This window comes from Prionailurus bengalensis, chromosome E2, assembly GCF_016509475.1.
Source record: "Prionailurus bengalensis isolate Pbe53 chromosome E2, Fcat_Pben_1.1_paternal_pri, whole genome shotgun sequence".
Lineage (NCBI taxonomy): Eukaryota > Metazoa > Chordata > Mammalia > Carnivora > Felidae > Prionailurus > Prionailurus bengalensis.
In genome coordinates this window covers 7,548,355-7,572,484 of record NC_057352.1, presented here as the reverse complement: position 1 = coordinate 7,572,484, position 24,130 = coordinate 7,548,355, and the positions used below count along the sequence as shown (strand labels likewise).

Below are 24,130 nucleotides of genomic sequence, written 5' to 3'. Positions count from 1 at the left end.
TAATTTTTTTAATGTTTATTTATTTTTGACAGAGTGAGAGAGACAGAGCATGAACAGGGGAGGGGCAGAGAAAGAGGGAGACACAGAATCCAAAGCAGGCTCCAGGCTCTGAGCTGTCAGCACAGAGCCCGACGCGGGGCTCGAACTCACAAAACGTGAGATCATGACCTGAGCTGAAGTTGGACACTTAACCGACTGAGCCACCCGGGCGCCCCTCATTCTTCTGCTTTTCTTTGCAAACTGGGGACCATGGGAAACAGATTGGACATGGCCCAACCCTTCTGACTATAGAGATGCTGCAATTGACCCTGCTGTGTGTAGTCCAGCACAGGGGGATGGGGCTGCAGGGTGACACGTGACAGCATTGCAGGAATTATGATGGTGCAGGAGTGCCTCTGCATGCCGAAATCCTGCCCCTTCCCTTCTCAGTGACCCCAGTGCTGACTGTGCCCCTGGTTATGGGTAAGGATTCAGGGCAGGGGTAACGTGGGAGGGGCAGATTCATGAAGTTGCATGGAAGAAAACAGACTAATGTTCTCTGTGCACACACAGTCTTAAGAAAAACATAAGCATAGTACTACATAGTACAAGCAGCATGCTCGGGTGATGAAACCATGAAGAAAAAAGCAAGGGAACAATCAGCATTAAAGTGAGTCTAGGGACTCCTTTGGGAGGAGTGGGGTGTGCAATAGGGATGGGGATCGAAGGGATGGTCCAGGGTGCCTGCAATGCTCTGTTTCTATTTTGTGATGAATCACTGAGTTGTTCTTGTTGGAGCCTATTCTTTGTATCTTATGTTCCCCCCACCCAAATGTGTCAAGAGAACCAACATAGGTGGAAGGAGGCACCAGAACCTTCCAGAACCTCCTCCCAGCCCCCAGCCACACAGTTAAACATAACCTTCTGTGAATTCAGGTGCACGTCTCTTCTCTCACCAAAGCATCCCCACCTGGAGAGTGGATGACACCCAGCTGGCATTCCTCACTCCCTGTCTCCTGCACACCTGACCCCGCCACCTTCTGGAGCAATAGAAAAAAGGGTGAGATACCAGCGGTGAAGAAATCGTCCTGGCACCCAGACAGCCGCAACAAAGGGGGAAGTTTCTACCCCTTTCAAAATTGGTCCCTTTTCCTCTGCCCTTCCCCCCATACCAACCCTGTGTACAGCCACAGCTTCAGTTTCCCATGTGTCCTTTGTGTCAGTCTCCCCTCAATGTCCTTGGAATCTTCGTCTCCCCTGCTTGAGTGTCCCCTGTGCCCAGTCTTCCTAGGACACAACCTCCAACCTCCAACCTTCCTATGAACAACACCTCCCTCTGCCTGTGTGTCCCCTGTCACAGGGAGCTCTGGGTACCGACACCTACTGTTTCCTTGCTGGACAGTGACTCCAGGGTCAGTGCCTGGGGCTAGTGTGTGGTCTCATGAGCAGGGAGGGGAGGCCTACCATGTGGATTCCAAGGGAGAGAGGACAGTTGACCTCCTCACACCTCCACCCCTGGCCTCCCCCATCTCTCAGGTCCCTATGTCCGCACATGAGTTCCACAGACATGTACAGCCTGGGATTCAGGTGGTCTGGCCCAAAGGAACCCTTTTTCACTTTGCAAAAAAATGACTCCAGAAGGGAGGGGCATTGGCAGGAAGGCGGGAGATGGGGCTCGAGCCCTGCAAAGGGTGTGAATTTGGGCGAGGCTCTCACCCTCTCTGGCCTCTAGGCCCAGGGTCCCCAGCAGTGGAGATGTGGTGGTGGATGGCTGATTCCCAAGGGCTGTCCCGGCCCTGACAGCGTCTGCGTGCGAGGTTCCTTCTCTGAGGAGGGCCACTGTTCTGACATCACTGTCACCTTCCTGTCGGGGCCTCCTTTCAGTCTTGCAGCTCTTAGCTTCTGAGAGACAAACCCGGAGAAACAGGCTCCCGGGGACCTGGCGCCTCCAAGCCCAGACATGCTTCTGCTGCTGTTGGCCCTGCTCTGGGGGAGGGAGGGGCCGAGGGCCAGAGGGGGGCCGGGAGGGGGCCACAGGGGGATTATTGGCTGCAAGTGCAGGACGCAAAGGGGCAGGAGGGCCTGTGTGTGCGAGTGCCCTGCAGATGCTTCTATCCCCGGGAAGGCTGGTCTGAGTCTACCCCAGCTCTCGGCTACTGGTTCCGGAAAGGGGCCGGTGTACAACAGGATGTTCTAGTGGCCACAAACAACCCAGATGGAAAAGTGTGGCAGGAGTCCCAGGGCCGATTCCGCCTCCTCGGAAACCCCCAGGACTACGACTGCTCCCTGGACATCAGAGATGTACGGAGAGGGGACTCGGGGACACACGTCTTTAGGGTGGAGAGAGGGCCTTCTGTGAGATATACTTACACACGGGACCAGCTCTCCGTGCGTGTGACAGGTAAGGAGCAGATTGTGGGAGAGGCCACAGGGGAAGGTTGGGGGTCCCAGGACAACCCGGGAGGGGCTGGGGGTAATGCATGTTGGGGCTCAGAGGCAGGGGCTGGACCAAAGCTTGAGGCTTCTCTCAAGGCTGCACCTCGGACCCTCCTCCTGATCCCCGTGTCTCCCCATCTCCCCCTAGCCCTGACCCAGACACCTGACATCCTTATCTCGGGGACCCTGGAGTCTGGACGCCCCAGTAACCTGACCTGCTCTGTGCCCTGGGCCTGTGCGTGGGGCACGCCCCCCATCTTCTCCTGGACATCAGCGGCCCTCGCCTCCCCGGGCCCCAAGACCCACCTCTCCTCTGTGCTCACCCTCACCCCACGGTTGCAAGACCACGGCACCGACCTCACCTGTCAGGTGACCTTGCCTGGGACCGGAGTGACCACAATGAGGACCATTCACCTCAACGTGTCCTGTGAGAACCGGGCCAGGGCCACCCGGATCCCTGATGGGGTCCTGAGGGCAGTTGGCTGGGGGGTCAGGGCCTGGGACCTTGGGTGTCGGGTCCTGGCATGTGGGCTGGGAGGGGGTCAGGAGGATCTCCACCCTCTTACCATTTCTGCAGCTCCCGTGGGGTCTGAGGGCCAATGTCCACCAGCCCTCTCCGTTGACGCCGATCTGCCATGTCTTTCTGTCCCAGATTCTCCGTGGAACTTGACCGTCACTGTCTTCCAAGAAAACGGCACAGGTAGGATAGGGGCTCCTCCTAGGGTGCAGGGAGCAAGGGCAGGGCCGGGTCCCTCTTGTGGGTCCCCCAGGGGCCCTCCCCCTCCCCGGCCCCCATGGCCCTGTGAGCAGCTGTCCCCTTCGGCCCCTCCCTCCCCCACTTCTGCCCTCCCCCCTGTTATCAGGAGAGCAAGCACAGGGCGACACTGCCCCTTACCATGCACCTCCGGACGCCCTCACCTTTTATCTTCCTGCCAACCGTTTATCTGAGTGCTTTTGAACAGCTAATCTACTCACACGGACACGTATTCATAACGCCCAGCAAAGTCGGCCTCAGATGTCCAGTTCCCTCCCGGAAAGTGTCTCGTGTCCAGAGGCTGCTCTGAGCCTCAGTGTGTTTGCTAAGGATCTAAGGGGCCCTTCGCCGTCAGTAGCACAGACTGTCCTCCTCCTGCTCGGTGACTGCGCAGTGTTCCTTCACGTGGGCGGGTTCTGCTTCTGCGTGCGCCTTCCACTCACGGAACATCACGGCGTTCATTTTACTGTATTAACCAAAATGCTATGATGAGTAAGTAATCTTGTGTCACCTTTCACAGCAAAGTGTATGTATGTCTGTGGGGTAAGTTCCTAAAAGCAAAATGTAGCTTTTATGTTCTTTCCAAGTTGAGAAATGCGGCCAAGTTGTCCTGCATGGAGGGTGGACAAGTGCACATTCCCACCATCAAGGGGAGAAAGTGTGCCTTTTCCTTCACTTCAATTGACCTCTGTTCCCCGTCCCCTCCTCCGGTCTCTTTTCATATCCTTCTGCTTTCTCTCTATCTTTTTGTCTCTCTGACTCTCAGTCTCTTTTTCTCCAGCACCCACAGCCCTGGAGAATGGCTCATCTCTTTCAGTCCTGGAGAGCCAGTCCTTGCGCCTGGTCTGTGTCGTCAACAGCAACCCCCCTGCCAGGCTGAGCTGGGCCCAGGGGCACCTGACCCTGTGCGGCCCGAACCCAGGGGTGCTGGAGCTGCCTCGGGCACAGGAGAGAGATGAAGGGGAATATACATGCCGAGCTCAGAACACGGTGGGCTCCCAGCACATCTCCCTGAGCCTCTTGCTGCAGAGTGAGTGCATCTGTGGGGGTGGCTGGAGGAGAACAACAGCACCTGCCCCCCCCCCACCCCGGGGCTCCCCAGCTGCGCCCCCTGGCCCTTAAAGGGGATCTCAGCTCTGGTCTGTGCTCCCCTGTGGGGTCTGGATTTTCCCTGCTACCTCCAGTATCACTGTCCTCTTCCAGCCAGACCCCAGCTGTAGGGTGGGGTGAAGGCTGAGAGGGGAAGCCAGGGGAAAGGGGTGGGTCTTGGAGGAGAGGGGCTGGGGCCTGCACAGGTGTGTCTGAGAACACAAGGTCCTTGATTTGTGGGGCAGGAAGGAGGCCACCATGTGCCCAAACTTTAAGGAGAAGCCAAGGTGCCTGTGTGGCTCAGTCAGTTAAGTGTCTGACTTGGGCTCAGGTCATGATCTCACGGTCCCTGGGTTTGAGCCTTGTGTCAGACTCTGTGCTGACAGCTCAGAGCCTGGAGCCCGCTTCGAACTCTGTGTCTCCCTCTCTCTTTGCCCCTCCCCCCCAAAAAACATCCTTTTTAATTTAAGGAGAAGCCAAAAAACCTCAGTAATAGAAGTAATACTGCAACACAGTATTTTTAAAAAAATATACACGAACATAAAATAAATATCTCAATGAACAAAGTAACTGCATTTTAAATAAAGACAGGCTGCAATCCAGCCCCTGTATGCCTCACTCATCTGGTCCTAATCCCCTCCCCCAGCCCCAGGTCCCTGTGTTTTGAGGCTGGCAGGGGGGCTGGAAAAATCTAGGGTCCCACAGGGAGTGGGAGAAGATACCGAGTCCTGGGAGAGGAATCACCAATAATTCAATCTGTGTGCAGGAAAAGCATGGCCTTTATCAGAAAGGCTGCTGGGGGCAGTCGGGGGAGCAGGTGCAATGGCTCTGATCTTCCTGATTCTCTGCATCGTCATCATCCTGTGAGCATTGACCCTGGGGAGGGAGGGATAGCCCTGGGTGGGAAGGGCAGGCGAGCACAGGATGGAGGGACCTGGGTGGGTAAAGAATCTGAAGCAAGGGCAGGAAGGAGGTCGACGGCACCTGGGTGAGTCTGTCATGGAACTCTTGGGGCACCTGGGTGGCTCAGCTGGTTAAGCATCCGACTTCGGCTCAGGTCACGATCTCATGGTCCGTGGGTTTGAGCCCTGTGTCGGGCTCTGTGCTGACAGCTGGGAGCCTGGAGCCTGCTTCAGGTTCTGTGTCTCCCTCTCTCTCTGCTCCTCCCCTGCTCACACTCTGTCTCTCTCTCAAAAATAAATAAAGATTAAGAAAAACAATAAAAAAAAAAAAAGAGCTCTGTCCCCATTGTCCAGGATAGGAAGGCCTGCATTCTCAGCACTAGGATCTCTAGAATGGGATCACCACTCTCCCACCTCCATCACCCTTCCAGCCCCTTAAGAGAGAATGGAGGAGGGGGTCAGTCTGCCCATAGCATGCTGAGCTGGCCAGACTGAAAGGCTTTCTGGTCTCTTCTTTCAGAGTGAGATCCCACAGGAAGAAAGTGACAAAGCCTTCAGTGGGCACCAAGAATACAGGCATGGAGAGTGCAAACATTGTCACGAGGTCAGTGTCTCAGGTGAGTGACCTGGGCATCTTGCCATCAAGCATCCTGCCTGGATACCTATCCCAGGATGGCATTTAGAATTGCTCTACTGAGGGGCGCCTGGGTGGCGCAGTCGGTTAAGCGTCCGACTTCAGCCAGGTCACGATCTCGCGGTCCGTGAGTTCGAGCCCCGTGTCGGGCTCTGGGCTGATGGCTCAGAGCCTGGAGCCTGTTTCCGATTCTGTGTCTCCCTCTCTCTCTGCCCCTCCCCTGTTCATGCTCTGTCTCTCTCTGTCCCAAAAATAAATAAACGTTGAAAAAAAAATTAAAAAAAAAATAGAATTGCTCTACTGAGCATGGCCAAAGTTCCTCTCCTTATCTCCTCCTCCTCCTCCTTGGGGATTCCCCATCTTTGGGACAGCACAACCACTCCCTCCTCTTTCTTTCCTGTCAGGCATGCAGGAGTCACCTTCTGTCTCTCCTCCCTGTCTTTCCTACAGCCCCAAATTCACATCTTGTCCATTTTTCCTCTTAAGGACAGCTAGCTTCGCCCCCTCTCTCTATCTTGACCCCCATCATTGCCAAGGATTCAGAATCTTTTTCCTGGACCTCCTCATCTCCTTGCCTCTCACCTTCCTTGTCCTATACCAAGCAGTCATCTAAAAGCCACCATTATCCAGTTCCCCTGCATTTAAACACCTGTTTGCCCCCATTGTCTAAAGCAGAGCTGGCAACTTTTTCTATCAAGGGCCAGATAGATACTTTTGGCTTTGCACACTTTACAGTCTGTTGTAACGACTCATCTCTGCTGTTGTAGAGTGAAAACAGCCATAGACCATATGCAAATGAATGAGCACAGCTGCGTTCCAATAAAACTTTATTTACGAGATTGAGCCCCATGTTGGACTCCGTACTGGTGGCATGGGCCTGCTTGGGATTCTCTCTTTCTCCCTCTGCCCCTCTCCCTTGCTCATGCACTCTCTCTCTTCAAAAGAAAAATTAAAAAATTATCTAAGATCATAACTGAACCCAGAGAAATTGTCAAACATGGCAGTATTCTCAATTGAAAATGAAAGGAGCAGAGACGTTGATTTTGAAAATGTCCTCTCTGCATTTGCTTCCAGTAAAACCAGGAAAGCAAAATTATCATAAATTCTGGTTCGGGTATAAATAAAATCTTTAAACTGAAAGTAATGTTTTATTACATGCATTCTTCAAGTTTGCAATAATATTTTAATTATTTTAATGTGGGTGAAAAACTGTTAGAAACACAAAAACATATATATATATATGCTTGTGCATATATATATATATATATACGTGTGCTTATATATATATATAAGCACACGTGTTTTCTTCTGCCTTAGGCTCTAGTTGGCTCAGAAAGTCACTCTTACTTTCCACTCCATCCACACTGGACTCCTCTGAACAAGGTTATTTGTGCCTCTGGTGTTTACATGGATTGTTATTCTCTCCTCAAATGCTCTTCCTTCCCATTTCCACTTCTTCATTCCTGTTCAGCCTTCATGCTCTGATGTAAATGTCATGCTTTTCATTCATTTGTATTCAGACTGGAAGTCTTTGGAGGGTTTTGAGCAGAGTACCATGTATCTTTTATTTACTAATTCATTTGGGAAGTGCTATTGAGCCCCTCCCAAGTGACAGGGGAGGGGTTGGAGGTGCCGGGGATTCATCTCTGAAAAAAAATTGTTCATCTTGGTCTCCGTGAAGTATTAGTCTAGACAGAGGGATACAACAAAACCAAATAAACAACCAATCAAACAACAAATAAGTGACTACAATGTGAAAGGCAGACGTGTACTTGGGGGAAAGTGGAGGGCACAGAGACCAGGGGTGCTGGGGAGATGGCTTGTGTTTTTTCTGTTCTTTATTTTTTTGTGGTAACTTTACCATCTTAGCCATTTTTAAGTGAATAGTTGTGCAACAGATTTCTAGAACATTTTCGTCTCGCAAAACAAACTCTGTATGTGTCCATCGGACAGCGAGAACCCACTTCCCCTGACACTCCTGCCCCTTGAAACCACCATTCTGCTTTCTGCTTCTGTAGGTTTGATGGCTTTCATAGATACATCACAGAAGTGGAATCATGCAGTTTTTGTATTTTTGTGACTGGATTATTTCACTTAGCATAATGTGCTCAAGGTTTATCCATGTTGTAGCCTGTAACAGGATGTCCTTCTTTCCAAGGACTGAATAATATCCTGTTGTATATAATAATGTATATAGCACATTTTCTTTATCCATTCTTCTGCAGATGGATACTAAGTTTCTTCCACCCCCAGCTATTGTGAATAATGCTGCAATGTACATGGGCATGCAAATATCTTTTTGAGATCCTGCTTTCAATTTGGGGGGATAAACACTCACAAGTGGAATTGCTGGGTCATGGGAGTTTCCATTTAAAATTTTGAGAAACCGCCATACTGTCTTCCACAGTGGCTGCACCATTTTTCTTTCCCAGCAACAGTGCACAAGGGCTCATTTTTTTCCATATTCTTGCCAACACTTGCTATTTTTTATTTTTCATTTTTTTTTGCTTGTTATAGTGGGCATCATCTCACTCCTCATGGATGTGAGATGATAGCTCACTTTACTTTTGATTTGCATCTCTCTACTGATTAGCAATGGTGAGTGTCTTTGCATAGGCTTGTTAGCCATTGTATATCTTCTTTGGAGAAATGTCTAATTCAAGGTGGTTTTGTTTTGTTTTTTTACCCATTTAAAAAAACTGAATTATTTGGTTTTTTTTTGTTATTGAATTGTAGGAGTTCTTTATATATCCTGGATATTATCCTGGATAATATCCTGGGTATTTTCAGATATATGATTTGCAAATATTCTCTCCCATTCCATAGGTTTGGCCTGTGGTTTGTGTTAGAGATGATTAAGCAAAGACATGAAGGAGGTTCAAGAGTTTGCAATCTATTGTGATCAAAGAGCATGCCGGGCAGAAGAAACAGCAGGTGCAAATGCTCAGAAATGGGAGGCAGACCAGTGAATGGAGGACCAGCAGGAAGTCTGTGTAATTAGACAGAGAGAGGCAAGTGCCAAGAAATGGGACATGAGTTTGAAGAAGTCAGGGTGTTTGTAAATCATGTCTGCACATATAGTCCACTGTGGGCGTCTGGAGGCGTTGAAGCAGAAGGACACAATCCAGCTTTCATGTTCACAGATCCCTCTGGCCACTAAGTGCAAAAGAGACTGTGTGTGGCAGGGAAGTTAAAAAGGAGGCTAGAGGAACATTCCCGGCTGGAAATGATGGTGGCTGGAACCAAGATGTCATGAGGGTGGGGCTTGCTTGCATTCCGGATGAAGTCTGAGGTTAAGGCTAAATGGAGTTTGCTAATGGATTGAGGGTGGGATATGAATGACAGAGGGGGGTCCGGGATGACTCCTAGATTTTTCCTGTGGGCAGCCAGAAGAACAGAGGCACCAATCATCGTGCTTGAAAAGGTTGTAGGAGGAAGAAATTTGGGGGAGTAAAGGAGAAGTTCCGTTTGAATATGTTCTGTGTGAGTTTTGGACGAGGGAACGGGGATTTCAAGTACACCACTGGATCAAAGTCTACGGTTCAAGGGAGAGAATGGGCTGGAGGTATCCGGGGCCCCTCTAATACTTAGGGGTCAGGGAAATGCAAAGCAAGCAGCAAAGAGACTGCTGATGGACACCTTGCAGTCCAGAAAAGAAGCGCTTTTGTTTAGGGAAGACAAGCAGTTGGATGACCTTTCTGTTGTTGCAAAGTCCAGAAAGGCGGGGACTGAAAGGGGCCCACGTGGCTTTCACGAAGCAGAGGCCTTGGTAACAACGTTGTCAGGAAGTGGTTGTGTGTGTGTGTGTGTGCGTGTGTGTGTGTAACTCTTACTCTGAACAATCAACAAAAACAGGAATCGTTCCGTTGAAGTGTTCTCTCATCAAGGGCGGGGAGCAGCAGAGCATCAAGGGCGGGGACAGTATGCTGCTGTCATGAACCAGCACACATTTAGTGGCTTCCAACAGAATACATTTATCATCTTACAGTTCCAGAGGTCACAAATCCAAGTCCACAAGTTTTCACTGGGTTAAGACCAAGGCATTGGCAGGCAGGACTGAGTTCCTTCTGGAGGCTCCAGGGGAGAAAGGCATTTTCTTGCTTTTTCCAGAAGCATCTGTATCCCTTCGTTCATGACCCAGGTCTCTGTCTTCAAGGCCATGAGTATAACATCTTCAAGTCCCTCTCTGCCTCCTTTTAATTGTAAAGATAAAGACCCCTGTGATTACATTGGTCACACCCCAATAATCCAGGGCAAACTCCCCATCTCAATATCCCTAATCTAACTTCATCCTTAAAATCCCTTTTTCCATGTAAGGTAACACATTCATAGGTCCTAGGGGATTAGGGTGTGGGCATCTTTGGGGGGCTATTTTTCTGTCTATGTCGTAGGGACATAATTTCTTTGACTGTCTATCCACGAAACTGTGAGCTCCCTAAGAACAGGTGCTGCGCTCAAATTGAGGCTTTGTAATTCTCTCTCTCTCTTACCCAGTTCCTGTCCATTATATCATAATTCACCATTAGATACTTACTTGTTTAACTTGCTTCTTGCCTCCTCCCTCGATTAAAGAGTCAGCTGCAAGAGGTCAGTGCCTACATCTCTTGTACTCATTACAGTATCTGCAGCACCCAGCTCAGGGCCTCGTACACAGGGGGCCTCAGTAGGGCACCAGGCTTTGGGGTCAGAAAGGACGTGGGCTGGATCCTGGTTTCACCGGGGACTTTGAGCACGCTGTTTTCTTGGTTCACCCTCAGTTTTCGTATCGATAAGATGAGGACAGTAATAATATCTTCCTTATGGGGTTGTTGTGGCAAGTTAATGAGATTCACAAGCATCAGATAAAGTGCTATGTATTAAATATTTGAGGAAGGTATGAATGGAGGGAATTCTACAAAAATGTATGTGAGATGAATGGATGAAGGAATTTATGGACTTCTCTCCTGGGTATTCTCTGCCTCACTCTATCCCCCACTGTTTGGTTCTGACTCCCTTTTCTCTTCCTTCACGCAGGGTCTCCTGATTGAAGCCTGGGCAGGCAGCCTTCCCCCAGATGCCGCCACCCCCTCCTTACGGGAGGAAGAAGAGCTCCATTACGCAACACTCAACTTTCACCAGACAGAGACTTTGCTGCCCACAGGAACAGGTGGCCCCTGGTATTGAGTACTCAGAGATCAGGATTCACAAATGAGAGACTGCTGAGACCCCGCCCTGGCTTGAGAGATCTTGGCCCCTGAAGGGCAGAGAAAAAGTCAGGGGCCAATTCCTGTAGACTTAGAAGCCCTCCAGGTGATGAGCTGTGAGTACGACAGAAAGAACACAAGCTTTGTAAACAGACTATTTCAAGTGCAAAGTCATATGCTGTGCCTTTACCAAGTAGGCGACAGACCAATCCCTGCCTTTCTGTGCCTCAGTTTCCTACTCTGTGAAATAGGGATGAGAAGCCTACCTGTAAGCTCATGGTGAGAAATTTATATAGAAATGCAAGGGACCTAGAATAGCAAAACAATCTAGTGAAGGAAGAACACGGTTGGAGAAATCAGACTTTACTATAAAGCTAGAGTAATCAAGACACTGTGGTGCAGAACGGAATCCAGTCTGTAAACAGAGTGTGTGTATATGGTCAGTTGAACAGCACCTAGTCAATTCAGTTGGGAGAGGAGGGACTTTTCAACAAGTAGTGGGAGAACAAGTAGGTCAAGGTTTAGAAACAATGAAACTTGACCCCTTTTTCACATCACATGCAAAAAATTAGTCTGAAATGAATCGTAAACCTAAAAGTAAAAGTGAAAACTATAAATATTTTATTATTGTGCTGCCCAATATGGTAACCACTAGCCGCACGTGGCCCTGGAGAGGTGCTACACTTAGTATGCAAAAAAAAAAAAAAAGATAAAAGATCCCATTAACAATTTTTCATATTGATTACCTGTTGGAATGATAATACTTTGGATATACTGGTTCCTTTAGACTATTATTAAAAGTAATTTCATTTGTATTTCTCTGATGATGAGTGATGTTGAGCATTTTTTCATGGCAGTTTCTTTTTAGTTTTTTTTATTATAGCAACTAGAATTTTGAAATTACGTGTTTGCTTTGCATTATATTTCTATTGGACAGCATTGCTCCAGAAGAAAATTTAGGAGTATATTTATGCATGTGCATAGATTTCTTTTTTTTTAAATTTTTTTAACGTTTATTTATTTTTGAGACAGAGAGAGACACAGCATGAACGGGGGAGGGATAGAGAGAGAGGGAGACACAGAGTCGGAAGCAAGCTCCAGGCTCTGAGCCATCAGCCCAGAGCCCGACGCGGGGCTCGAACTCGCGGACCATGAGATTTTGACCTGAGCCGAAGTCGGATGCTTAACCGACTGAGCCACCCAGGCGCCCCTGCATAGATTTCTTATAGGGCATCCAAAATAGTAAGCATTATGTGTGTGTGTGTGTGTGTGTGTGTGTGTATATATGTGTATATATATATATATAATAGTAAGCATTATATATATGCTAATAGTAAGTAATATATATATAATAGTAAGTAATAGTAGTAAGTAATAGTAAGTAATATATATACATAATAGTAAGCATTATATGTGTGTGTGTGTGTGTATATATACATATATATAATAGTAAGCATTGTATATATGCTAATAGTAAGTAATATATATATATAATAGTAAGTAATAGTAAGTAATATATATACATAATAGTAAGCATTGTGTGTGTGTGTGTGTATATATATATATATATATATATAATAGTAAGCATTGTATATATGCTAATAGTAAGTAATATATATATATAATAGTAAGTAATAGTAAGTAATATATATACATAATAGTAAGCATTATGTGTGTGTGTATATATATATATAAAATAGTAAGCATTATATATGCTAATAGTAATAGTAAGTAATATATATACATAATAGTAATAGTAAGTAGTAATAGTAAGTAATATATATACATAATAGTAAGCATTATGTGTGTGTATATATATATATATAATAGTAAGCATTATATATATGCTAATAGTAATAGTAAGTAATATATATACATAATAGTAAGTAATAGTAAGTAGTAATAGTAAGTAATATATATACATAATAGTAAGCATTATGTGTGTGTATATATATAATAGTAAGCATTATATATATGCTAATAGTAATAGTAAGTAATATATATACATAATAGTAAGTAATAGTAAGTAGTAATAGTAAGTAATATATATACATAATAGTAAGCATATATATGTAAATATATACATAATGCTTACTATTTTGAATGTCCTATAAGAAATCTATGCATATGCATAAATATTCTCCTAAATTTTCTTCTGGAGCAATGCTGTCCGACAGAAATATAATGTATATATTATGAAACACTTCTGTTCATCAAAAGGCATGATTAAGAAAATGAAAAGACAAGCCATAAACTGGGAGAAAAAAATATATATATATATATCTCTGAAAAGGGGCTTGAACCTAGCATATATAAAGAATTATTACCAGTTAATAACACAATAACCTAACTGTTAAAATGGGGGAAAAGACGCAGCCATGTATTTCACAAGAGATCCAAATGGCCAGCAAGTACAGGAAAGCTGGTCAACGCTACTGGACATCAGGGAGACGAAAACCCATCACAATGAGATGCCCTATCACATCGGCTAGAATGGCTAAAATCAAAAAGCCTGAGCACAGATATCCCTATGAGGTCAATGCCAGTATTACACCCATTTTACACATGGCAAACTAAAGCACAAGTGGGCTGTCACACTGACGGCCGATACTGCAAGCTTCGTGATACAGAGACCACGTAATGATCACAGAGAGGTTCCATATCGAAAAAGTAAGTGATTTGAAAAAAGAATGTGTCTTCTAAAATCTTCATCATCACCTCGGTCGATACCACCACAGTCATCTTCACTGTGGTCACGGCCACCACTGCCACCATCATTACCATCAAAACCATTGTCACCACGGCATTAACATCACCATCATCTCCATCATGCCTCAATGGTTCTCAATCAAGGCAATTTTGTTCTCCTTGAGACCTTTTCTTTTCTTTTCCTTTTCTTTTCTTTTTTAAAGGTTTTTCTTTTCTCTTTTTTTTTTTTTTTTTTTTTTGATAGAGACAGAGAGAGATAGAGCATGAGCAGGGGAGGGGCAGAGAGAGAGGGGGAGACACAGAACCCGAAGCGGGCTCCAGGCTGCAAGCTGTCAGCACAGAGCCCGACATGGGGCTCAAACCCACGGACCACAAGATCATGACCTAAGCCAAAGTCGGATGCTTAGCCTACTGAGCCGCCCAGGCACCTCCTTGGGGCCTTTCTAATGCCTAGAGTCATTTTTGGTTGTCTACGCTTAGAGTGGTGGAGGTAATTGCTACAGATACCAAGTGGGTAGAGGCCAGCGATGTTGCTAACCATGGTACAGTGTGCAGGATAGCCATATACCCCATCCCCACCTGAAATAATTATCTGGCTCCAAATATTGATAGTGCTGAGGTTGACAAATTCTGGTCTACTCTATACTGAGAATGCTGCTGACTGCTTCATCCTCCCAGGTAAGTTCTAGCCCCCACATTACCCTTCAGGGCAGGCGTTCCCCTTCCCATGCTCCAGGTGGGCTAAGAGGACCTGAGGGGAATGTGATCTACTCATGGCCACCCAGCAGGCTAGAGGCAGAGCTGGGATTTGAACCCAGATCAGAACCTTCCCTCTGCCCAGTCTCCTCCTCTGCATAGTTTACTATCTGTTTCCCCAGCTTCACTTGCTAACTAGTGACTACCATGTACCAGACTCATGCTGGATGCTCGGCACCCACCCCGCTCGTTCTCACAGCTGCTCCTCTAGGTGGGCCTCCATATCCACATCGTAAACACAAAGGAAATGGGCTGAAGTCATTGGGTGAAACCCCATTGGTCTTTGGAGGCATGACCACCTCTACGCTCTCCCTCTTTGCTACTGGCTTCTGGTCCTCGACCTCTCTGTCTGCCCCAGATGATTCCTGACAACCAGTCCCTGGCCTGTCCCTTCTCCCTTCTGGCTCTGCCTCCCCCTCTTAGGGCAGTGCTCTTGAGACCCAGTCCCCAGCCAGCACCCCACCCTTGACCCAGGGCAACAGGCACCTGGTGGAGAAATGGCTGATCAAGATGTAGATCAGGATTCCGCAGAGATAGATGCCGCTAAGGGCTGTTATCACGATGAGCCACACCACTTTGGCTCCTGAGATGTAGAAGCCTCTGTTCACAACATGACTGTGCTCTGGAGGAGAGGATACATGAGGGTTAGGAACACCATCACTCAACCCTTCACTCACTCACACATTCGTTCTTCAGAAATTTATCAATATTTGTTGTGTACAAGGCACCGTTCTAGGTGCTAGGGATTCAGCAGTGCACAACAACAACAACAAAAACCCTTCCTGCCCTCATGGGGCTAACATTCCAGCTGGCAAGTGGACAGTTGACAATTAAGCAAAGAGATGTCTAATATCATCGCAGGTGGCAGGAAGTGCTGTGGAAAAGAATAAACCCACTCAAGGTGGTAGAGAGTGACAGGGTCAGAGGTGCTGGTTACACAGGGTCATTAACTCATTGCACAGATATTCACTGAACAGCAACTACGTGCCAGGCACCATGTTAAGCACTGGAGGCAAATGGTGAGCCAAGAGTTCTCCCAGGCTCTGTCCTCCTAAAGCTCACGGTCCAGCGGAGTAGAAAGCTATGAATCAGTGCATAATTGTGCACGTTTGTCAGTCGTGTCTGGTGCATAGCAGGTGATTAGTAAATAGTGTGGAGAGACCAGAATAAATATCTCCAGCTCACATTGAGTTGTGCTTGTGGCTCGCTCTCTGGGATGAGCCAGACTGATTGCTTCTCATGCACTGTCTGATTTAATTCTGCCAGAATTCTGCCAGAAGGCCCTGTCATACAGGGACCTTTATTATCTTGACACTACAGATGGGGACGCTGAGGCTCAGAGAGGTGCTCTTCCCATTTACAGATTGATTTCCAAGCCAAGTTCCAGACACCACGTCCACAACAGATCTCTGTTTCCCCTACACCACCACCGCTCCCCCACCCCGCCTCATTTCAAGGCAGTCCAGCAAAACAGGGCACAGGCTGTAAGGTCAGACTGCCAGAATTTGAACTCTGCCTCCTCTGCTGATTGGAGCTGGAACCTTGAATAAAGCACTTAAACTCCCCATAGCTCATTTTTCTCACCTGTACAATGGAGGTGGTGTTAACAACAGTCACTTGCTCTGAAGGGAGACTGTGAGGGTCACATAGCTAGTAGGGTGCTCAGTAAATGTTGGCTGGCCATATCTCCCTGGAGCTCGCCCTTGCTCTGATCTGAGGTCCCTGAGGGCTTCAGAGAGGGGGTAGCTTCAGACTTAGAACTCAGAGGATGGGGGTTTTACCCAACCATCGTGGGCATGGCATTGTAAGGTAGAGATGGCATTTCTGATGACGGGCACTATGGAGGCAAAAGCACGGAAGTGGGAGTTATTTGTGGGGCATGAGCCCCAGAGGGGGGCTGCTGTACTCACCTGATCTATGCACCTGGATCTGAAATTCCCTGTACATGGTCAGCTGAGTCATGGGGTTCTCCACGATGCATCTGTATCTGCCCATCTGCTTCCAGGACAGACTTGGGAGGATGATTTTTGCCCCTGAGAGGCTCACGAGGGAGCCGTTGTGGGTCCAGTGGTACTTGGGACTGGGTCGGGAAATGGCGTCACACTCCATGTGCACTTCGGAGCCGATCTTAGCAGACAAGATGCCATTTAAGATGATGTGACTGGTTCTCAGCTGCACTTTGTCTGGACCATCTGCAGAGACAAGGCAAAAGTCTCAGAACCGTGTTTCTGACCCCTCGGGATCCTGTCTCCTTCCCTCAACCTGCATGCAGCCCCCCCTCCCCCGCCGACCAGCAGGTGCCCCCACTCTGCACCCCAAACATCCCCTAGAGCCAACACATGCAAGGCGGCTGTCCCAAAAACAACTATAATTATAATGTTTTCCGTTACCTGCACCTACTATGAGCCAGCCCTGTGATTGCCCTTCACATCACAGTAAAACAGGGATAGAGTAGAAACAGTACAACAGGCCCCCTGCAAGCCAGACTCTTTTACAGGCTGACACATTGGCTTCATTCCCATAACAACCCTTGTGATCAATTTTACAGATGAAAAGAGAGCACTAGGGATTCCGTAGTCCCCTACTGACCCACGAAGGGACAAAGCCAATGCCCCCTATGGCCCGGGAGGAATCTCCCCGAGCAGCTACAGGCCAAGGGTCCTGGCTCTTGGTTGCAAGCCTCTGACCAGTAAGCCATGTACAGAGGTCAGAAGCTATCTGTTCTGTGACCACTTTCTTCACATGATTGCCACAGCATGCTTGTTAGGAAATCTGACAGACTCCACGTGGTTCCGGAGTTAGACGTGAAAACTGTTCAAGATTTGTGCTTTTTCTCAGTTGAGAGATGTGAAACAGTTTGGTCAATGTGAAAGGTCCCAGGCTCATTGTAAGACCCAAGGCTCGTTGTATTTATAAGTAATGTCTTCGGTTTTACAAGACCTGTTTGAGATTTTGGGGAGGTCTGGCTGGGCTGCGTACTTGCCCTGGTGGACGACCAAAGAGGGTCATGCAGAAAAGAGAATGTATGAAATGTGTCATTTAGTTTTAAAATCAAACTGTTTAAGAGAGCAGTTCAATGTGAGTAAAAGGAAAAGTGAAGGCAATTTTGCTAAATTTAGAAAACCAGAATAAAAAGATCATTGGATGTAAAAAGCTCAAGGGAACCTGGGATTTGAAATTTTAGTAAATTGAATGTTTTTAACGTTTATTTATTTTTGAGAGACAGAGAGAGACAGCACGAGCAGGGGAGGGACAGAAGGAGAGGGAGACACAGAATCAGAAGCAGGGTCCAGGCTCTGAGCTGCCAGCACAGAGCCCGACGCTGGGCTTGAACTCATGAACTGCGAGATCATGACCTGAGCCAAAGTCAGACACTCAACTAACTGAACCACCCAGGCACCCCATTGAATGTCATTTTCAAGAAACTATTAGTTGTGGGGCACCTGGGTGGCTCAGCCTGTTGGGCATCTGACTTCGGCTCAGGTCATGATCTCACAGCTTGTGAGTTTGAGCCCTGCATTGGGCTCTGTGCTGACAGCTTAGAGCCTGGAGCCTGCTTTGGATTCTGTGTCTCCCTCTCTCTCTGCCCCTCCTCACTCATGCTCTGTCTCTCTGTCTCAAAAATAAATAAAACGTTAAAAAAAAAAAAAGAAACTATTAGTTGTAATCAGGCCCCTCTTTACAAAAGCCAGATCTGAACAAAGTCACACTATTTCTAATCTGGGGAGTGGGGATTGGGTTCCCATCTTGAATAGCAGGTCCTTCTGTGCAGTGAGGGTGATTCTGAGTCCAAAGAGCTGAGATTCAAACCCAGATCCAGCTGGCTACAGGCTGGCTTATGGCGCTCCCGCTTTTCAGTTCTGTTCCATTGCTACATCTCTGGGAGGCCCTGGGCCTACCCCTGGCATCACTCCTGTGACCCCAGACCACTCACAGTCCACGGAGAGAGAGAGAGGTTCACTTCTCTGAGGAAACTCTGGAATGCTTTCTGTTTCACACTGAAGTGTTCTGTCATAGCGGCTGACCCTGTGGATGATGAGGGTCTTGAGGTCCGGGGAGATTGTCATCCGGTCATTGCTGGATACCCGTGTGTAATCCACATACCAGTTGACATTGGTGGCATTGGTGTAGCAAATGGCGGCCACAGGATCCATATATTCTACCACAGAGCTGGCGTTAGCCCAGATGTCCGGCTTCTTTTCCAACTCTGGGGGAAGCAGAAAGGAGACATTAAGGGTGGGGTCTGCCTCCCCAAGCTCTGCTTCTCTCCAAGGGGAATTTTAGGTTTGGGGAGAAGCCATAAGTTGTAAGGTGGGACCTGGAGTCTTGGCAGGAGAGCAGCCCTGGAACTGAGAGGGACAGAGAAGTAAGGTGTAGGCATGAGTGGTTGATGTGTGGGCACTAGCCTGAGCCCACTGTCCTGTGCACTGAGCCATCCCTGTGGCATCCACTGCAATAATGGTGAGCTCTTGGCATGGGCATGTGACCTAATGGTTGTTTCTGAACTCTGACCCTAAAGCCAGAACACCCCCATCTGAGGAGCCATGGGTAGAATTCAGAGTGACAGCTAGCATTTGGACTCTCCATAATAACTTTTCCCATTATCTGAGTCCCATTCACTTGACAAATATTCCATTTAATTTTACAACAGACAATGGTAGATACTAGCCCCATTCTACAGATGAGGAAACGGAGGACACCGCAGAGGGAAGACAAAGGCTCAGGGCCATGCAACATATACACAGTCAGAGATAAACACAGGACTTCCTGTCTTCAAATCCACACTCTCCCCTCCAGCCCTGTGGTGCCCCCAGGAACTGTGTGGTAGACAGAATTCCAAGATGGCCCCATGATCTCCAGCCTGTATAATCCCCTTTCTTCAGATTTGGGTGAAACCCGTGACTTTCTTCTAACCTAGGTAATAAAGCAAAAGTGATGGACTGTCAGTCTGAACATTACCTTTTGTTATTTAAGACTCCTGCTTAGCAGATCATGGGGAGAGAATTCGGCTGACCCTGAAGAAGCAAACAGCCATGATGCAAAATGCCAGTGGACAGAGCCATACATGAGAACACAGCCCCGGGTCAACACCTTGTGCGTCTCAGAGTGCAGCGCTCACCTGGACTTCTGACCCACAGGAGAGCATGATAATGAATGGATGCTGTTTGAAGCTGCTGTTTGTTACACGGCAGTAGATAACTGACACCCTGACCGTGAAACAGGACCCTTGACGGGAATGAGTGACCCATCTCTGCAGGAGAAGCTAGGCTACCATCTGCCAAGCCTTCCAGTGTCACCTAGGGGTGGAGACACTTGGACACTATGATCTTCAAGGAACCTCACCACCTGCCAACTCACCTTGAATACTGAGGTAGCCTGTTGCTTTCTCGGTCCTGTTGCCAAAGTCCACCCTCGCGGTATAATTCCCTGTGTCATTTAGTGCAGACCTCCTGATCACCAGGCTACCTGTCCTGGTCACGTTCTCCCGTCCACTGAACATGGGCCCAGACTGCCAGGTATTGGAGGGAGGTTTGTAGCTGACAATCATATTTTCTGCAGTGTCATTTGCGCCTCGGTGCCAGCTGTATTCTTGAACATCCTGGGTGACATTCTGGAGGACCAGGACGGTCCGGAATCCCTTGATTCCTAAGAGTGATTCTGGGTCTATGGAGATTTGGCTGTAGGCTTGGCGGGTCCCACAGGCCAGTAGACTGGCTGAAGAAGACAAACAAAACACACATACATGAGAGAGAGAGAAAGAGAGAGAGAGAGGAGAGAGAGAAGAGACAAAAAGAGAGAGAAAGAGAGAGAGAGAAAGAGAGAGAGAGAGAGAGAGAGAGAGAGAGAGAGAGAGAGAGAAGATTGATTTACACTGTCCAGGCAATGATCACCAGGGATGCTGGTGAGCACACCAAGGGTTTCTAACTCCCCAGCCTGTCTCCTCTTTCTCATCCCCTCATCCCCTTTCTTCCTCACCCTCTTCCAGCCTGGCTTCCTCCTTGGATACTCAGTCTCCAACCCATCCTCAAATGACAGTTACGTGGATCTTTATAAAGTCTCAGATGTGACCCTGCTCTCTCCATGTTCAGGTACCTTCCATGACTCCCCAGCACTCTATTGATAAATTTCACACTCAGCATGGTTTATGAGACACTCTTAGAGAGACCTGGTCTGTATGATTCATCTAGCTTCTTTTCGGATCACACCCACCCTACCCCACTTCCCCCATGAACCCCCTTATTCAGTCAGTCATTCCTTCATGCACGCATTCGTGCATTCATTTATCAGAAGACGCAGTATCTACACTGTGTGCCCCAGACATAGAGAGCTTTCTTGATACACCACATTCTTTCCTGACTTCAGGCTTTCACACCTGCTGTTCCCCATTTCTGGCACACTGATCCCTGCTCCCTCCTCTTCATGTCTGCCCCCCCCCCTTGTCTGTCTACTCACTTCTACTCATCCTTCTGTTCTCAGCTTTGATGTCCCCTCCTTGTCAGTCTGGGTCAGGCAGCCCCTTGGGGCTCCCCCAGCCTCCTGGACCCCCTCATCCCTGTCCCCATCACTCTGGGTCATCAGAATCTGGAGATAGATCTACATCTCACACTGGACTCTGGGCTCCAGGGGGGCTGTCTCAGCCACCGCCACATCGCAGCATCCCTTATCATGAGGCAGAACCCAGTGTATGAGCTCGGGTGATATCTGGGTAGATTAAGTCCCCCAAGACTGTCTACACACGTCTTTGACTTAGCATCTAAGTTCAGTGGAGTTCATTCGTGTGGGTGGGGATCTGTCATCACCTAAGACACGGAGATCCACTCTCTGTGTACCCTAAACCTTGACTCCATAGAGGGGGCAAAGACACCTGAGCCCCCCGGCTTCAGGCCTCCAGGTGAGGACACTGGTGGTGTTTGAGGACAGGACCCAGGGTGGCCAGTGAGACATGATAGTTGTCCCTGTCAGGGGGGCTCAGAGGGTCCTGGGGGGAAAGAGTGGTTGGGAAGAGGTCCAGCTGGAGAGGTGGGGAAAGGGGTCAGGACAGGTTGGCACACAGAGGAGGTCATTTCTAGCAAGTGCGTGTGGGGGTCCAAGTTCATCACTCCTGGGTACAGATGGGGATGAACACTGTGTGTGTGAGAGAGAGAAAGAGAGACAGAGAGAGTGTCTATGGGCGCGATATGCCCAGGTGTGTGAGCTCATGAAAGTCCTGGTGTCACTCCTGCCCACCTCTCCTCTACCCCTCTCCTGTCCTGTGGGTTCAGCTTTCTTACCTAGGAGAACCAGCTCCCTCCAATGTCTGCATCGGGGTCTGGAAAGGCCCATGGGTTGCTCAGGTTCTCCTGGGCTAGGTGTCTCTCCAGGGATAGGGCAGCCTCCTCTGCCCCTTCACGGACCTGTGTCTCCAGCCCTGGGCTGCTGGTCCCCATCCCCCTCTGCGTCCCAGGATGGACTCTGAACCACAGCACAGGCGAGGCTGGGGAGTTGGATGTTATCTTAATGACTTTATGGTGGCTGTAGCTTATTATTTATCCACCTTAGTTTAAAAAAAATTTTTAATACTATTTCTACCCTGGTTACAACAACAACAAAAAAACCACTTTATGCTACTTTTAGGAAAACTGGAAAATACCAAAAAGCACAATAAATAGAAGACATCAGACTTTCTTTTGTAATTTTTTTCAATGTTTGTTCACTTTTGAGAGACAGTGAGACACAGAGCATGACTGGGGGAGGTGCAGACAGAGAGGGAGACACAGAATCTGAAGCAGACTCCAGGCTCTGATCTGTCAGCACAGAGCCCGATGGGGCGGGGGCGGGGGGGGGCGGGCTTGAACTAAAAAACCGCGACATCATGACCTGAACCGAAGTCAGATGCTTAACTGACTGAGCTACCCAGGAGCCCCTCTAAATATACCTTTGTAAATATATTCATATTTGTGATAAATAAACAGATAATTATTTATCTAAATATACATATAAATATTTATGCAAGCATACATGTTTACGTTTGTAAATAAATATAAATAAAAATATAAGTAAATAAAAAATCTTTATAAATAAAATACATAACTATTTAGCCTAATTTGATTAATACTATTAAAAAACCACCTGTAATGGTTTGACCACCTGGAGAGATATCCAGGGTTTTTGTCTGAAACTTTTCAGTTTTGATATGTTACATGTTATATGATGTGTCATACATACTCATGCACACATGTATATTTTTACCAAGGTGGTATCACACCATTAAATATCCTTTATTTGGGCTTCTCCAATGTTAAACCCAACTTTAGTCAGAGACAGGTGAATATACACCTTAGGGTATCTAGTGGTCCATTCAATATCTCTGAAGTCTCCTACTGTTTTCTAAAAAGCCATATGAATATTTGCAGCCTACTGCAAAACACATCTGTGTTTGTTTTAATAGGAAAATAATATATTACTCACCATTGAAATTCTTCAATTGGTCCCTCTTGGTATTTGATTGTAAGTGATGCCCCCAGAAAACACATGAAGTTGTTTTTCTGCCCTTAGCTCATGAAACCCTTCCTTCTGTATCTTCATTGTTCATGACCACGTACTATTCCACTGAATTGGCCATGAATTGATTTGTTCAACCCATACCCCATTTGTGAGTATTTCGCTTCTATCAACACTTTCTCTCTCTCTGTGTATATATATATATATAGTAGGTGTTTATATTATATACATTATATTCTCCCTCAGAGAAGTGATACTTTATTTTTATGTTTATTTATTATTTTTGAGAGAGAGAGAGAGAGCACACAAGCAGGCGAGGGGCAGAGAAAGAGGGAGACACAGGATCCGAAGCTGACTCCAGGTTCTGAGCTGTCAGCGCAGGGCTCGAACCCACAAACCTTGAGATCATGACCTGAGCAGAAGTCAGATGCTTAGCTGACTGAGCCACCCCAGCAACCCAAATATTTTCTTTCTATACAAACAGCAGTATAACAACTTTTGGCCAGTCCCATTTGTGGAGCTAGATGAGTTCCAGAGACAGACTTCTGTAATAATGAATTTAGCCTTAGTCAAAGACAAATCTGGTTTTGTCCTCAACTCCTAGAAGGCATCTCTAAGTCTTCAGAATGTCCTGCCTGATAAGAGTGTCTATTTACCTGGGGGCTTTGGGACACACTAGATAGTATACAGTGGAAATTATGATGAAGGCTTTGAGTCACGTAGCATCAGCTCTGCCCTTGGAGGGGCTGGAGACTAAGTTCAGCTATGTGAGCAGTGGAACATATCTATGTGACAGAGCCCTAATAAAAACTCTGACGTCAAGGCTTAGGCAATCTTCCCTAATCAGCACACTGTCACAAAGTCATGCTGGGAGGAGCTAATGCTGTCCATGACTCCACTGGAGACAAGTGGAAACCCCACACTTGGGATTCCCCTGGACCCCGACCCATGCCCTTCCCCCCTTCAGTGACATCAATCTGTATCCTCATGCTGTAATGATCCCTAACCACAAGGATAACAGCTTTCAGGGTGTTATGTGAGTCCTTCCAGTGAGTGATAGAAACTGAGGTTTCTCTTGGTTACCCTGAACTTGCAATGGTGTCACAAGTGAAGGGGGTCATATGGATGCCCTCTGGGACAGAGACCCTGTGGTTAAAAGAGAGAATCCCAGAGGCTCCTGGGTGGCTCAGTCGGTTAAGCATCCGAC

General features: G+C 47.5%; 2 protein-coding genes across 2 annotated transcripts; one reads left to right on the top strand and one right to left on the bottom strand.

Annotated features, from left to right (window-relative positions):
• The first annotated feature begins 1,659 nt into the window (after nt 1-1,659).
• On the top strand, nt 1,660-11,792 carry LOC122493787 (sialic acid-binding Ig-like lectin 8). Its single transcript, XM_043598384.1, is given in 9 exon segments — nt 1,660-1,993; nt 1,996-2,380; nt 2,564-2,842; nt 3,068-3,115; nt 3,951-4,199; nt 5,025-5,121; nt 5,681-5,777; nt 10,808-10,921; nt 10,923-11,792. Coding segments are annotated over 9 exon segments (1,386 nt in total). The 5' UTR covers nt 1,660-1,939; the 3' UTR covers nt 10,986-11,792.
• CEACAM18 (CEA cell adhesion molecule 18) lies at nt 8,489-21,861 on the bottom strand. Its single transcript, XM_043598383.1, has 6 exons — nt 21,714-21,861; nt 19,801-20,157; nt 18,377-18,649; nt 16,353-16,634; nt 14,929-15,064; nt 8,489-9,987 (listed from the first exon to the last, which is right to left on the bottom strand). Exons 1-6 carry the CDS (start codon nt 21,763-21,765, stop codon nt 9,969-9,971), a joined length of 1,119 nt encoding a protein of 372 aa, XP_043454318.1. The 5' UTR covers nt 21,766-21,861; the 3' UTR covers nt 8,489-9,968.
• Nucleotides 21,862-24,130: the final 2,269 nt, after the last annotated feature.

Bases quoted from the DNA above. Each gene is read 5' to 3' on its own strand.
- CEACAM18 (XM_043598383.1), bottom strand. From the start codon at position 21,765: ATGGGCCTTTCCAGACCCCGATGCAGACATTGGAGGGAGCTGGTTCTC. The intron at 18,650-19,800 runs GTGAGTTGGCAG...TGCTTCCCCCAG, and splicing joins AGGCTACCTCAGTATTCAAG to AGTTGGAAAAGAAGCCGGAC. The intron at 16,635-18,376 runs GTGAGTGGTCTG...TTGTCTCTGCAG, and splicing joins TCTCTCTCTCTCCGTGGACT to ATGGTCCAGACAAAGTGCAG.